The 13,869-nt window shown below is 36.2% G+C and overlaps 1 protein-coding gene across 6 annotated transcripts; it reads left to right on the forward strand.

The window, feature by feature from the left end:
• The first annotated feature begins 337 nt into the window (after positions 1-337).
• Positions 338-11,415, forward strand: slc30a9 (solute carrier family 30 member 9). 6 transcript variants are annotated; one of them, XM_079630321.1, is made up of 20 exons: positions 388-516; positions 1,309-1,459; positions 1,602-1,793; positions 2,035-2,052; positions 2,135-2,182; positions 2,279-2,378; positions 2,475-2,567; positions 3,138-3,220; positions 3,308-3,366; positions 3,594-3,661; positions 4,522-4,624; positions 4,747-4,802; positions 4,891-5,026; positions 5,112-5,151; positions 5,242-5,313; positions 5,428-5,535; positions 7,846-8,011; positions 8,578-8,707; positions 8,916-9,029; positions 9,942-11,415. In XM_079630321.1, the coding sequence occupies exons 2-20, from the start codon at positions 1,351-1,353 to the stop codon at positions 9,984-9,986; spliced, it is 1,740 nt and encodes a 579-aa protein (XP_079486447.1). In that variant the 5' UTR covers positions 388-516; positions 1,309-1,350; the 3' UTR covers positions 9,987-11,415. The 6 variants fall into 6 exon arrangements, with proteins under 6 accessions (XP_079486450.1, XP_079486451.1, XP_079486452.1 ...); XM_079630322.1 differs by having other exon boundaries at positions 396-516; positions 1,312-1,459; XM_079630323.1 differs by having other exon boundaries at positions 396-516; positions 1,346-1,459.
• The last annotated feature ends 2,454 nt before the right edge of the window (positions 11,416-13,869 follow it).

Raw genomic sequence — 13,869 nt, forward strand, 5'->3', positions numbered from 1 at the left:
GGAAACATTACTATTTTAAATGTTTTTAAAAGAATGATGCATCAAATCTGCATTTATTTGATCAATTATACAGGAAAAAAAACTGTTGTATTGTAAAATATTTTTTAAGTAATGTTCTATTTTAATATACTTTAAAGTATAATTTATGCAGAGCTGAATTTTCATCTGCCATTACTCCAGTCTTCAGTGTCACATGATCTTTCAGAAATCATTCTATTATGATTTGATACTCAGTTTTTATTAATGGTGGAAACAGTTGTGCGGCTTAATATTTTAATAGAACGTGACCAATTTTGAACCAATAAAGATATATAGTTTTGAATTTCTTGACAGCCGTGCTCCAATGAGGAGCTCCCCCACTGGACACAGTGGAAATAACGCTCTCTCGTTCAATCACTCAGGATCTCGCGAGTTCTCCGTCGTCACTGCTTTCAGTGTTGTGCTGTTGCTTTTCGTTATGGACTGTGTTGAGTTAACCGAACATCACAAATCAATAATGGACTGAGCTTCATAAAGGTAAAGCATACCTAACGGAGTGTCATTTATTTCCGCGTCTGTGTGTAATATGTATGTAAATACAACTAGCATCTTGCTAAGCTGTAACGTTAACTTAGCTGTCAGGCTAGGCTAACTGAAAGACACCGGCTGCAGTCAGATTCAGTTAGCAGTGTGTGTTGTTTACTGAGCGGCAGTCTTCACTTAATCTGATAGAAATGAAAGTAGTCGCACACGTTTAGACATCTGCTGCTTGACTCAGGGACGGGATATCTAGCCGGGTACCTAACTTAACGTTAACGTTACTGATATCATCATTGGGGGGTAACGTTAACGTAACGTTAATTCTAAGCTTATGCTGATCTAATAAAGCATGTAAGTGTTTATACTGTTTATACTTTTAAGTGTTTATACTACCACTAACTTTTACTGAATTGAAATTGTATATATGTAACTGTTCAGAGCGGTTCTCTTGGATCCCTCCGTCACATTTAGCTCATTTAGTGTTTATTGATAGATAGATAGATAGATAGATAGATAGATAGATAGATAGATAGATAGATGTCACTATGATTAAGGACAACGTTCATTTCAGCAAGTTATTTTAATATCCAGTGTAATGTGTTGCATTTTGTGCATAGAGATCTGACAAATGTCATGTGGTTGTACATATGGTCATGTTGCTCTAATTGGCTTAATCTGATGTTTTTAGACCAGGGCACACTCCTTTTACCATTGATATGCTTCATTGTTGTACATGCATTCAGATTCAGGGACATTAATTTACTAACATAATATAATGTAAATGTCCAGCAGGATTTAGTGTGTGTGTCTTCTGGACTTGCCACAGACAGGATGTTCCCCTGCCTGGCCCATAGACCATGGAAAGTCCTCTGCCGGGTCTACCTGCAACAACGAGCCCCTCTGTCTCAGAGACCCTTCAAAATAGCTAAGCCATGTTTTGGTAAGTAAGGTGTTGTAACTTGTGTGTATTTTTTTCATTCTGTGTTTCGTATCTTCTCATTTAACATTGGTTTAAATTAGATGCAATGATCCTTGACTAGAGTCAGATATTGTTGTGAACACACAACTGTGATTCTCAATAGGTTGGCAAAGTGGAGGAGGGGTGCACAAACTCTGGTTTAGCTTCCCCGATTCTAGAGTCACTTCCTTAACATGGACACAGGTCCAGAACTGTTCCACATCAAGCAGTGGTAAAGACGGATCTCCAGCAGGCCCTGTAGAGCCAAAACCCACTGAGAAAGCACCAGCTGCACAGCCCTCTGCAAAAATAGCTGGTAATGAGCCCATATGATTCTGCATTGTCTGTTTGTTCATAGGCATTTGAATGGTGTAAAATTAGATAATTTATACTTCTAGAACAATATAAGTTGTATATATATATATATATATATATATATATATATATATATATATATATATATATATATATACATATATACATATACGTGTGTGTGTGTGTTGTTGTTGTTTTTAGACCTCTGCTAATTTATCTGGTATTGTCTTTGCCCTTTGTAGGTGCTAAAGTTAGCTCTGGTAAGGGAATGTAATATATGTGTGGTAATAATGATTGATCATAACTGTTTTTATTAATTTGTTTTTCTTTTTTGCATTTGAGATTCCAAACCTCTAGGTCTGACGAAAGCGGAGAGCATTCAAGTGAAAGGTAGTTCAGTCTTGTTTTATTCACAGAAAATCAATCAGAATGTAAATCATTATTGTATTTATTTTAACTATTACTGTATGTTTCTTGTGTTTTCAGTACGGGCTGTCCTGAAAAAAAGGGAATATGGCATCAAATACACCCAGAATAATTTCATCACCGCGGTTAGAGCAATGAACGAGTTCTGCCTCAAACCCAGGTACCTTTATCAAGTGGGACTTTTGTAGTTTGCAGTTTGCTGCCCTTCCACCATGTTTACATGTGAGTCTATGCTTTTTTGTGTGTGTGTTCAAAGTGACCTTGAGCAGCTTAGGAAAATCCGCCGACGTAGTCCCCATGATGACACAGAAGCCTTTACCGTCTTCCTGCGATCAGATGTGGAGGCAAAGTTTGTACAACTATCTTACACTACCATTCAAAAGTTTGGGGTCATTAAGATTTTTTTGAAGTAATTAATACTTCTATTCAGCAAAGACAATGCTAATCTATTTCAAATAAATGCTGTTCTTTTGGACTTTTGAAAAAATTCATTTCACGGTTTCCACAACAATATTCAGCAACACAGCTGTTTTTCAGCGTTGATGCTAATAAAAAATATTTCTTGAGTACCAAATTAGCATATTAGAATGATTTCTGAAGGATCATGTGACACTGAAGACTGGAGTAATGATGCTGAAAATTCAGTTTTGCCATAACAGGAATAAATTACATTTTAGTATATAATAAAATAAAATAAAAATTATTTTAAATTGTAATAAGATTTCACAATATTACTGTTTTTACTGTATTTTGATCAAATAATTGCAGCCTTGATGAGCATAAGAGACTCATCAGTGAAAAGTCGTACTGACCCCAAACTTTTTTACCGATAATTTATATTCTATTGGGCATCAGGTGCATGTATCTAAAAATCATACGTAGAGAGATCAATATGCATATTTTTGGTTTTCTTATTTAGAGCGCTGGATGTATGGGGAAGTCAGGAGGCACTCAGTCGAGAGAGGAATCTCAGGAAAGAAGTGGAAAAGGAGTACCAAGAAAGTATGTCATTCTCTCGTCTCTCACTACATGATTTGCATTGTCGTCTGCTGACTTAATAGCCATTTGTATTTATCTTTCTCTTTCAAGACACATTTAGAAATCAGCAGCTGTTGAGGGAATACAAAGACTTCTGGGGAAACACAAAGGTAAGAACAAGGTCAAACCTGTCACTATAACTTTTGTGTTTTGTTACCATTTACTGGGTGTAACCAGTCCTCATGATTCTTCTGTCCCTTTCTTGGTGCTTTTTTTATATATATATTTGTCTTGTATGGTCATGCTGCTCTTATTTAATCTCAAAGCAGTGGATATGATGTGTGTACATTGTGCTTTCAGCTAACTATGTTTTTGATATTGTGTGTGTCTCCTATAGCCTCGGTCTAGGAAGAGAGCAACATTTCTAGAAGGGCCGGGAAAAGTGGTGATGGTAGCTATATGCATGTAAGCTTAAGCTTGTGTTACACCGCCATCAATATCAGGGCCATTCAGTCTAGAAGCAGAAAAAGAATGAGTTCTATGCATAAAGGAGAAGCCAATCCAATGCTCAATATCTATTAGATTAAGAATATTGAGTTATAGTGCATGTGCTCTCACATGATGTTTAACACACTCTGTGTTGTCTTTCAAACAACCAGATCTGTGTCTAGTTCATTATACAAGAAGTATTATGTGTTGCTTGTAGAATGTTACATTCAGCCATTTTAGTGTTTTCTGTGAACTTTGTAATGCAATTAAGTTATGTGTACACTACCATTCAAAATATTGTTTAATGTTTTTATGATCTACTGCAGCAATTAGTATCCTCAATTCCCCCAAATTATTAAAAAGTGTCTCTAAAAGGAAAGGTGATGTGACCGTGGTAACCATTTATTTGATACAGAAAAAAATAGTAATATTGGGAAGAACTGTTTTTGACTTTAATATATTTTAAGTTGTAATTTATTCCTGTGATGATAATTTTCAACATCATTACTCCAGTCTCCAATGTCACATGATGCTTCAGAAATCATTATAATATGCTGATTTGCTACATATTTTATTTATTAATACAACTATTATTATTATGTTGAATACAGTTGTGCTGCTTAATATTTTTGTGGAAACTGATTTTTTTTAAAAAAACACATTTCTTTGATGAATAGAAAGTTTGAAAGATCAGTGTTTATTTGAATTACCGGTAGGACATGTTTGTAACAGTGTAAAAGTCTGTCACTTTTGATCGGTTTAATGCATGAATAAACTTTTGAATGCCTGCATCAAGTGGAGATCTAAATGTCTAATTTCACTTTTGTAATCTGCAGAAATGGACTGAATTTTTTCTTCAAGCTGTTGGCATGGGTTTATACAGGATCTGCCAGTATGTTTTCAGAAGCCATCCACTCGCTGGCTGATACCTGCAATCAGGTGAGGTGGAATTCTTGTTCGTCTTATCACCTTTGACCTCCATGACATTGTTACAAAGGATTATGAGACATATACATGTTCCTTCTTTTAATTAATGTCTTAAACTCTTAAATCTCTCACAGGCTCTTCTTGCAATAGGCATCAGTCAATCTATCCGGAACCCAGATGCCATCCATCCGTATGTACAACTTATGCAGTCTGATCCCTCCATGTTGACCTCCATATCCACTGTTCATGTCTAAGCCTACTGTCCTTTCTTAATAAAGGTACGGCTTCTCCAACATGCGTTACATCGCCTCCCTCATCAGCGGAGTGGGCATCTTCATGATGGGTGCTGGCTTGTCCTGGTATCACGGCATTATGGGACTCCTGCACCCACAGCCAATAGAATCACTGCTATGGGTTAGTAGCATTCGGTTAGAACTTGTAATGCATTTATTTGATTAAAAACGGTAAAATCAGCAATATATTCTGAATTCTTTTGCAGGCATACTGTATTTTAGCAGGATCTCTGGTGTCTGAAGGAGGTGAGATGTGGTTCTTCTTGCATATTTTCCTTAGCATTCACAAAGGTTTGAATGTCACTAATATCATCTATCTGCTGATTTCCCATAAAGCTACACTATTAGTGGCCATTAATGAGATCAAGAAGAGCGCACGTAAACAAAGCTTGTCCTTTTATGAGTACGGTATGTACCTTTAGTTAAGTCTTCCGTTAGCCTTGGATATTAATTGACTTTTATAGCTTTGACACAGTTTGGAGATGATCAGTTTGATAGTTTTTGTTTGTTTGTGGACCACAGTGATGCAAAGTCGAGACCCCAGCACTAACGTGGTCCTGTTGGAGGACGCTGCCGCTGTGATCGGAGTGACGCTGGCAGCTGGATGTATGGGACTCACGTCTCTTACAGGTAAAACATTTACTGAAGAATAATACGTCACTTTTGAATTCAGGAAAGTAAGCGTCATCGTACCAGACCCCCATGTTTCATGCTAACTCATTCTTTCCTTTTTCTATGGTCTCGGCCACAGGGTCAAGTTTAATAAGCGTATGGGATTGAGCTTTATAACCTTGTAAGAGCAGTTGATGTTCTTTTTAAGCTTTGTAAATCCACCTCTCTAAACGCACTACTGTACTCTCACAGTCAACATCTACGGCTGCACAGAAGCTAGTTCCTCTTGCCCTGTGGTTTTCATGGCTTTGTGGGAAATGTGTGTAAAGATCTGGAAAATACTCTATTCAGTAAACCTCCTTTCATGCTTGAGAACAGCCCTGATGGCAGTTTCAGCTCATTTTATTATCTGGTGCTTTACTACAGTATGTTATTGAAGTTTAATCAACCATGAAACTAACAGAAGTCTTATTTTACGTAGCAGAACTTTAACCCTTTAAGACCGACGGGAGCGTCGGCGCTCCCGTTTGCGTGTCTCTGTTTAAGAGCCGATAGAAACTGAAACCAAATGGCTAGCTCAATAATTATTTTTGCACACAAAACCAGAGACGTTACACGTTCCGATCGAGCCTCCAACATGCTCCTGTTGCGCTGTTTTCACCCTCTAATGAGTCTGCACAAATAGCATAATATGCGTTTTTAAATAAAAACACTAAAACGCATTGCATGTCCTTTGCACACATGTTCTATAGATCTGCGATCGTCAGTCACGTCTTCCCATACGCTCATACACGTTCATGCACTATGACCCCAGAGTGTGTCGCATGTTGTGACGTCACAAGATGCGACATTTGACTCCCATTGCTACCTGATAGCTACTCTGATGCGATTTACTTTCGTTATTGTCTTTTTTATCATTGCTTCGTCATTTTATCATTTATTACTCTTTTACACATACATACAAACGCACATTTACAAATGCAAGCACATTCTCACACACACGCACGCGCAACGTCATGCCTGCACGACTAGAGAAGTACACGGACGCGGAGGTTTTGGCACACTAGCTGCTACTTGCGCCCGATGAATGAGTGTATCTTACAAACTAATTTATGTAAACAGTTCAAATCAATTGTGTGTAGTTTTAAAGTGTTTTATGCTCATTTTTTACATTGACAAGTTTGAGGTTGACATTTGCGATATTTCTGTATTTAATAAAATATGTAGAAAAAATTAAAAAAAATTAATAATTTTTTTTGGTTTATTGCACTTTTCAGCTTTTTATCTAGTTTCTATTGATTTATTACAAAGATAGCCTTCAAATTGGGGGTGTAGGGATTGTTTTGATGTATAGCATATGAAAATGCTCTAAAGAATGACAGCACAGCATGTAAAAATACTAAGATATAATCTGGCGGAATTGTTCTATGGCAGGTCATAAAGGGTTAAAAGAAAAATAGCACTTTCGTTTCTACCACTAGAGGTCTCTATTGTGCTGTTAAAGACTAATGCATCCCATTTCACATTTACTATAGGTCAAAGGTTTGAGATCTTTTACTTTACTTTTCTTTCTTTTTTTATAATAAGAGTCTCTTATGAATGCCGAATCAATATTTATTTTATCAAAAATACAGTAAATGCTGTTAAATTGAGAAAAATCATACATTTAATTTATTCCTGTGATGCAAAGCTGAATTTGAAATTTAAACTGTTGTACTGATTTTTTTTTGTGGAAACCATGATACTTTCCCCCCCAGAACTCTTTGATGAATAGAAAGTTCAAAAGAACAGCATTTATTTGAAATAAAAAAAAATTCTTTACTGACACTTTTGATCAATTTACTGTGTCCTTGCTGAGTAAAGTATCAGTTTCTTTCAAACAAACCAAAAAACTTTTGAATGGTAGTGTACTTCTGCATACTAAATAAATTACTTTGCTGTTGATGCTACATAATTTTGAGAAAGTCGTACGATAGGATGACAGTTAATGTGTCAATGTTAGTATCTAGCCAAATGGATTACCTCAAGATTCATTATAGTTCATAATTGTAAAAATCTGCTGTTGCCATTGCAGCTTATACACAGTTTAAAAATGTGTAAACAAATTCCAACTTTTCCATAATGCAATGGTCTGTGGGTAATATCTTATTCATAGTATATGCTATATTACTTTGACACTATGTCATCAGCACTTTGGGTTTTACTAATACTAGTCTCACATTCTATTTTCTGACGGATAGTGCATGACTTGTAATGCAGCTCATGTCCATATTTGCCACTGTTTCATTATTACCTGTATGTCTTCTGTCTCTTTCTCCCTCTACATAGGTAGCCCCTACTATGACAGTCTTGGTTCTTTGGGTGTGGGCACCCTGTTAGGAACAGTGTCTGCGTTCCTCATTTACACTAACACAGAGGCTCTGCTGGGCCGCTCTATCAAGGCTGAGCATGTGCAGAAGCTCACAGAGTTATTGGAAAACGACCCTGTTGTCAGGTCAGTCCTGCATGTGTCCTCTGTGTACCTGCAGTCTGCAGGAGAAGAGCTTCATCAGCAAACAAGCTGCCATCTTACAGATCATAACAATACTTTCAATTCGCCATGAAATGGAAGCTGCAATAGTCTTTTGTTTACTATTGTGACGTTTATTCACTTGAAACGGCTTTTCGAACTAGAAAAAAGTGGGGCGGGACTTGATTTTGTCCATCAGGAATTGCAGTCCTCGTGTGAATGACAGGTTGTCCCAGCTTCGTGTCAGGAAACGTTTTTTAGAAGAAAAGTGATGTCTCTGCATGTGGGCGAGGAAGTTATTTTGATTAAAGATTACAACATGAATTTTAAAAAATAATGATGTGCACAAATGAATAATTTATAATGAACACTGCATTATTCCATTCAAAAATGACTTTAACGTAGAAGCAACCTGCTTCAAATGCTTTTCAAATTCAGGCAAGCATGACATTCTCAAATATAAGCTTGCTTGTGCAGATTTGCATCAGTGTACGTTCTTGCTTTGATGAAATTAGATTTGATGTCCTCACTGCAGGTCATTTTGTCTCCAGGGCAATTCATGATGTCAAAGCCACAGATATGGGGCTGAGCAAAGTGCGCTTCAAGGCAGAGGTGGACTTTGATGGGCGGGTGGTGACACGCTCATACCTGGAGAAGCAAGACATTGAACAGATCCTGAACGTACGTGCTGAGAGACAAGGCTTCTGATCTGATGCAGATCATCTCTGACGTGACTGTAGTGTTTGTTTGAGGTCTATCTATGTACAAGCTACAGTTAAAGCAGTTTTAAAAATGTATGGTAGTTTTTTGTTTAAGAATCTATTTTGGGACCTCTGCACATCAATTGTACAATCATGTGTGCTTATAAATGTATGTGTTTGGCCTGCAGGAAATTCAGCAGGTGAAGACACCAGAGGAGCTGGAGAACTTTATGCTGAAGCACGGGGAGAACATTATTGACACCTTAGGAGCAGAGGTGGACCGTCTGGAGAAAGAACTTAAGGTATCTGATGAGACTATTGTCCAAAATCTCTCTTTCAGTAATAGTGACCACCATGACTCTCATCACACATGCATGATGTATGGTTAGCTGTTAGAATAACTTCAGCACTACATTCAGCAGACGCCACACTCATGGTGCACCATAGTTCCAGCAACATGTAAAGCAGCAAACCACTTCAGCTGTTAGCCACGGCTGTTCAAATAAGTTTCACTCTCCAGGGTTTCATTTTGGAATAGAAAAATCTGATTTGATGTTTCACAGAAAGTGTCACTGTAATTGCCTTTGTACATTGATGATGTCTTGGCAGACACTGAATGTATGTGGAGTTTGTGATCTTTCTTTTTGCTTTTGAATGCATTTATACTCTACTGTTCAAAAGTTCGTTTTTTTTTTTTTTTAAAGAAGTCTGTAATGCTGCATTTATTTGTTCAATAATACAGTAAAAACAGTAATATTGGGAAATATTATTACAATTTGATTAAATTATTGTTTTAATTATTATTTCGTTTGAATTTCAGCATCATTACTCCAGTCTTCAGTGTCACATGATCCTTTAGAAATTATTCTAATATCTTTATTATCATCAACCCTGAAAACAGCTTAATATTTTTGTGGAAACCATGATAAAAAATAAAAAAAAAAGAATAGAAAGTTCAAAAGAACAACATTTATTTGAAATGGAGCATTTTTGTATCAATGTAAATGTCTTTACTGTCACTTTTGATCAATTTAATGGATCCTTGTTGAACAAAAGTATTAATTTCTTTCAACAACAAAAAAATATTACTGACCCCAAACTTTTGGACAGTAGTAGTAGTAGTGTATGTGATGGATCGAATGTATTTTAGAACAAGTTATTTATTTTTTGTCTTTATTTTTCCTCGACTGACTCCTGCTCTGTATCTTCGACAGCAACGTAATCCTGAAGTGCGGCATGTGGATCTGGAGATTTTATAATTTCATGATATGGGGATCCGGATAAAGTGGAAGAAGAACTAGTCTTATCTCAAGCAACCTCCCGTCCCGTTCTCTCCAAAAAGCAGCTGAGGTCTTATCTTACACCTATCCCACATCACCAAAGCACTAACCTGTACATGGTTGCAGTAGCTTGTTAAAATAGCAACACCTTAGCCAATACAAAGAGAACTCCAACTGGATGGAGACATGGCCAATAAAGATTGTCTAACAGTCATTGGATTACAGGTCTAGATGGTAGTTCGTACCACCAGAACCTAAAAATCATGTCCATGATTTATAAAAAGGACCACTGTCTTGTTTCATTTTACACTTTGCAAGCAAAGCAGCAAACACTCATATTTCACTAGATTTCTCACATAACACCAAACTATTGGTGAAAAGGATATCTCTAGAAATAAAGGGTAAATTGTCTATTCTATTGCTTTCTGGATTCGCAAAGATGATGGCATGTTCAAGCAATGCCAGCCCATTATCATTAAATGAAAAGAGCTAATTTGTTGATTGATTGTGAGTAATTTACAAAAAGGATGAACAGTAATTGTAATCTACTGAAGAAGGAAAAAAATCAGTTTAAACAGTTTAAAAAACTTTAGATTATTTTGTAATTTCCATTTACCGTATTTAAAAAAAGATTTAAATTGTACTAATAACAGATTTAAAAACAAAATGTGTATTCTAAACTATATTGATATATTATATTCATATTTATCAGTAATGACAGAACTATAGAATCAAATTGGGATCTATCGCCCACCTCAGGCATCTCTGATGAAGACTCCTCTGATCTTCACATCCTCCCTATGCTAACAGTGCTAATGCCCTTATGCTGCTTTTGGGACATTGTCTACGCTGTAATTCTGTGTGAATGAATGAAGAAAGCCATTGTAGAAGATCCGCAAAGACCGATCCATGTTTCTAAAGTCACTCAAATACATTCTGGGTGTGCATTGTTGATTTGTCACCTAGTATGTCAACACTATGGGCCATATTTTTTTCCATTCTAAATCATTTTTGACTGTGAAAATACAACACTGGTTTTAATATCTGAAAAAGAAGCATTCAGCCCATTGAAATTCCCTCATTACACATGCAAACAGTACATGTTGTGGTAGTTATGTGCTCTCTTGTGCTGAAGTCTAACCTGTTTAAGGTTTTTAAACATTGTGATGTGAACAGAGCTTTGAAACTTTCTCAGCTCCCCTTAGGGAACAATCAGACACATTTCTATATCTAATGCAGGTTGGATGAACACCTTCAAGGTTAGAAAGTTGAAATTTGTTTTTGGAAAAGGCTATAAGACTATATAAATTTTAAATATGTTTATTTGACTGTGCTATTTGATTTGATCTTTGAGCTGTTTGGAGCTACTGAAGAAAATTGATTAATAAATTGCAGTTAATTTATTAAATCACTGAATAGTTGTCCTTTTTTGTGAATCTTCACTATTGTGCACCAGTTTGGGGTAAGATGTTTCTATTTATGAAAGGAATTGATTTTTTTTTGTTCAGAAAGGATGCATTGGATTCATCAAAATGAGATTAAATGCATAATGTTTAAAAATATTTCTGTTTCAAATTGATGTTTGTTTTGGACTTTCTGTTCATCAAATAATCCTGAAAAAAAAATGTATTGTGGTTTTCTTGAGCACCAAATCACAGTTTTAGAAGGATTTATGAATTATGTGACGCTGAAAACTAGAGTAATGGCTGCTGAAAATCTGATTTCCTTCACAGAATTAATTACATTTTAAAATACATAATATATATTTGAATATAGAATCAAAATCCTTTATTTATTTAGGCTGTAATTTAATATTTCTCTTCAAAATCACAATGTCATTGGCCAGCAGACTTATCAATATTCCTGTCTTATATGTTGATTGTCTTTTTATTAAAATAACATTGGCACTGTAATCTTCAATTACATAGGCGTTTCTGAAAATAATGGAACCATATTGATTTGCACACCTCAAATGTAGCATCATAGATGGTCAATGGCAACCGTGATTTCAGTTTGCGGTGAGGATGCATCTAAGCAGCAGAGACGTTACATAGGCTGTGTGTCAAATTTTAGTGAGCAGCCCACCTAGATAACATTTGTGAGAGCATAGTGAGCATTTGACTCGATTGCGCCCTCAGGTTCCAAAACGGCTTTCTATGTAGGAAGAAAGCACACAAGGCAGTGAGACACAGACATAGAGGGACATGAGAAACGTGTGGCGCATCTGTGATGGTGATCATGAAGAAAGGTAGAGACACCGCGGCTGAACATCGGATGAGGGTAAAAACACGTCTGTGAAGGTATAGTGTTTTTCTTTTGATCAGATTGACGTTTATTCGACAAATCGTAGAGAGAGAAAAATGCATATTGTCGTTGACATGCTTGTATATCATATCAAAATAAATCACTGATTCTGCGGAGGTTCTTTGAAATGTGCCGATTTTGTATATGGCGCCCAATGTATAATTCGCTTTTTATTTATAAAATAGACACACGATATATTTGTGTTTTGCTGACAGTATAGCCTATATCATGTATTGTTATTTAAAATACCTGAATATTGTTTCAGTAATCCTAAATTGTTTGAGTTTAACTGTTATCCGTTTCCGCACGCTTGCATCTTTTGAATTGTTTATCGACTGTCGATATTTGATATTCGTGTGAATTTTCCTATTGTTATTGATGTTTGTCGTAGCAAACAAACACAACAATAGGGGGCGCTAGCGGACTTGTCTTAATGGCCAGGTCCTCCTTTGTTAATTCAGTAGTAATGAATGAAAACATCACGCTATATTTATCTGTTATTTTATCTTTCAGTGTTGTCATTCGACTAACCTTAATGTGACATTGGCTGTGTCTGGAATACCTAACGAGCTGTCTAACGTTACCTAGGCAGCATTAGCGACATCATACCCACATTATGAGCCATCTTATGATGCTCATACAATGGTGTCCAAAAATGCTGCTCTTGCTCGCTAGATTTTGAGAGACAGCCAGTGGTTTTATTATGTACCCTCAGTAGACATCACACACAGATGGTTTACTCTGAGCTTTGAGCCTCTTTACAATGCTGCCTTGTAGACCCAGAATCAAGCAGCATTGTACAGGGCTATGAAAGCACAGAGACACACTTCCATGTCAGCCCGGCTGTTTATGAAGGATTTCTGCGAGCCTGGAGTATATTTATTGGTGATTATTTTATATCATTGAGATTTACACTTCTTTTAATTATTAATAGATCTGAAGCTTTGTTTAATCAGCCCTGTAATTGAACTGAAAAGTGATATTCGTATACAGACATTAGGTCATCCTGTTTCAATGTCTTGCAATTTGATTCCTGCATAAGTTTGAATAATTAAATATACCGTACGTAACTAGAAATCTCTGATTGGCTGGAAAATAAAGAAACGAATATATATGTATATATATACATACAGTATATATTACTAATATCTATTATCATGTGGCCTTTTTTTGTCACTCCTGATCTTTTCTCAGTGGGGAACAGCATCATTCGTTTTGATGTTTACCAGATAATGCTTTGAATTTTGGTTCATGCTGGGATCACATGGCTCAGAAAGATGATATGCCTCTCTGAACCAGTAGTTAATTTACTTAATTGCTATATTTATTTACAGCGACAGACAGCGTCCATGCTGTTGGATTGAGAAATGTTGCCAGACATCTGTTGGCATGTGACAAAAAGCCTATGCTGTAATAAATAATCATTCTCAAATAACAAATATGGTAAAAACTCTGAAACACAAATTAAGTTTTCTAAAAAAAAAAAAATGTTTTATTCACAAATAGCAGTTCTTTCTGCATCTCTTGTTTTATACATGGCTTATGGGAGAGGAGATGG

Source organism: Phoxinus phoxinus (genome assembly GCF_949152265.1).
Source record: "Phoxinus phoxinus genome assembly, chromosome: 12".
In the NCBI taxonomy this organism is placed as follows: Eukaryota; Metazoa; Chordata; class Actinopteri; order Cypriniformes; family Leuciscidae; genus Phoxinus; species Phoxinus phoxinus.

What these genes read in the sequence shown, in the direction of transcription:
- slc30a9 (XM_079630321.1), top strand. Translation starts at nt 1,351, where the DNA reads ATGTTCCCCTGCCTGGCCCATAGACCATGGAAAGTCCTCTGCCGGGTC. An exon ending in GGAGAGCATTCAAGTGAAAG is followed by an intron (nt 2,183 to 2,278) that starts GTAGTTCAGTCT and finishes TTGTGTTTTCAG; the next exon opens with TACGGGCTGTCCTGAAAAAA. An exon ending in GAGTTCTGCCTCAAACCCAG is followed by an intron (nt 2,379 to 2,474) that starts GTACCTTTATCA and finishes GTGTGTTCAAAG; the next exon opens with TGACCTTGAGCAGCTTAGGA.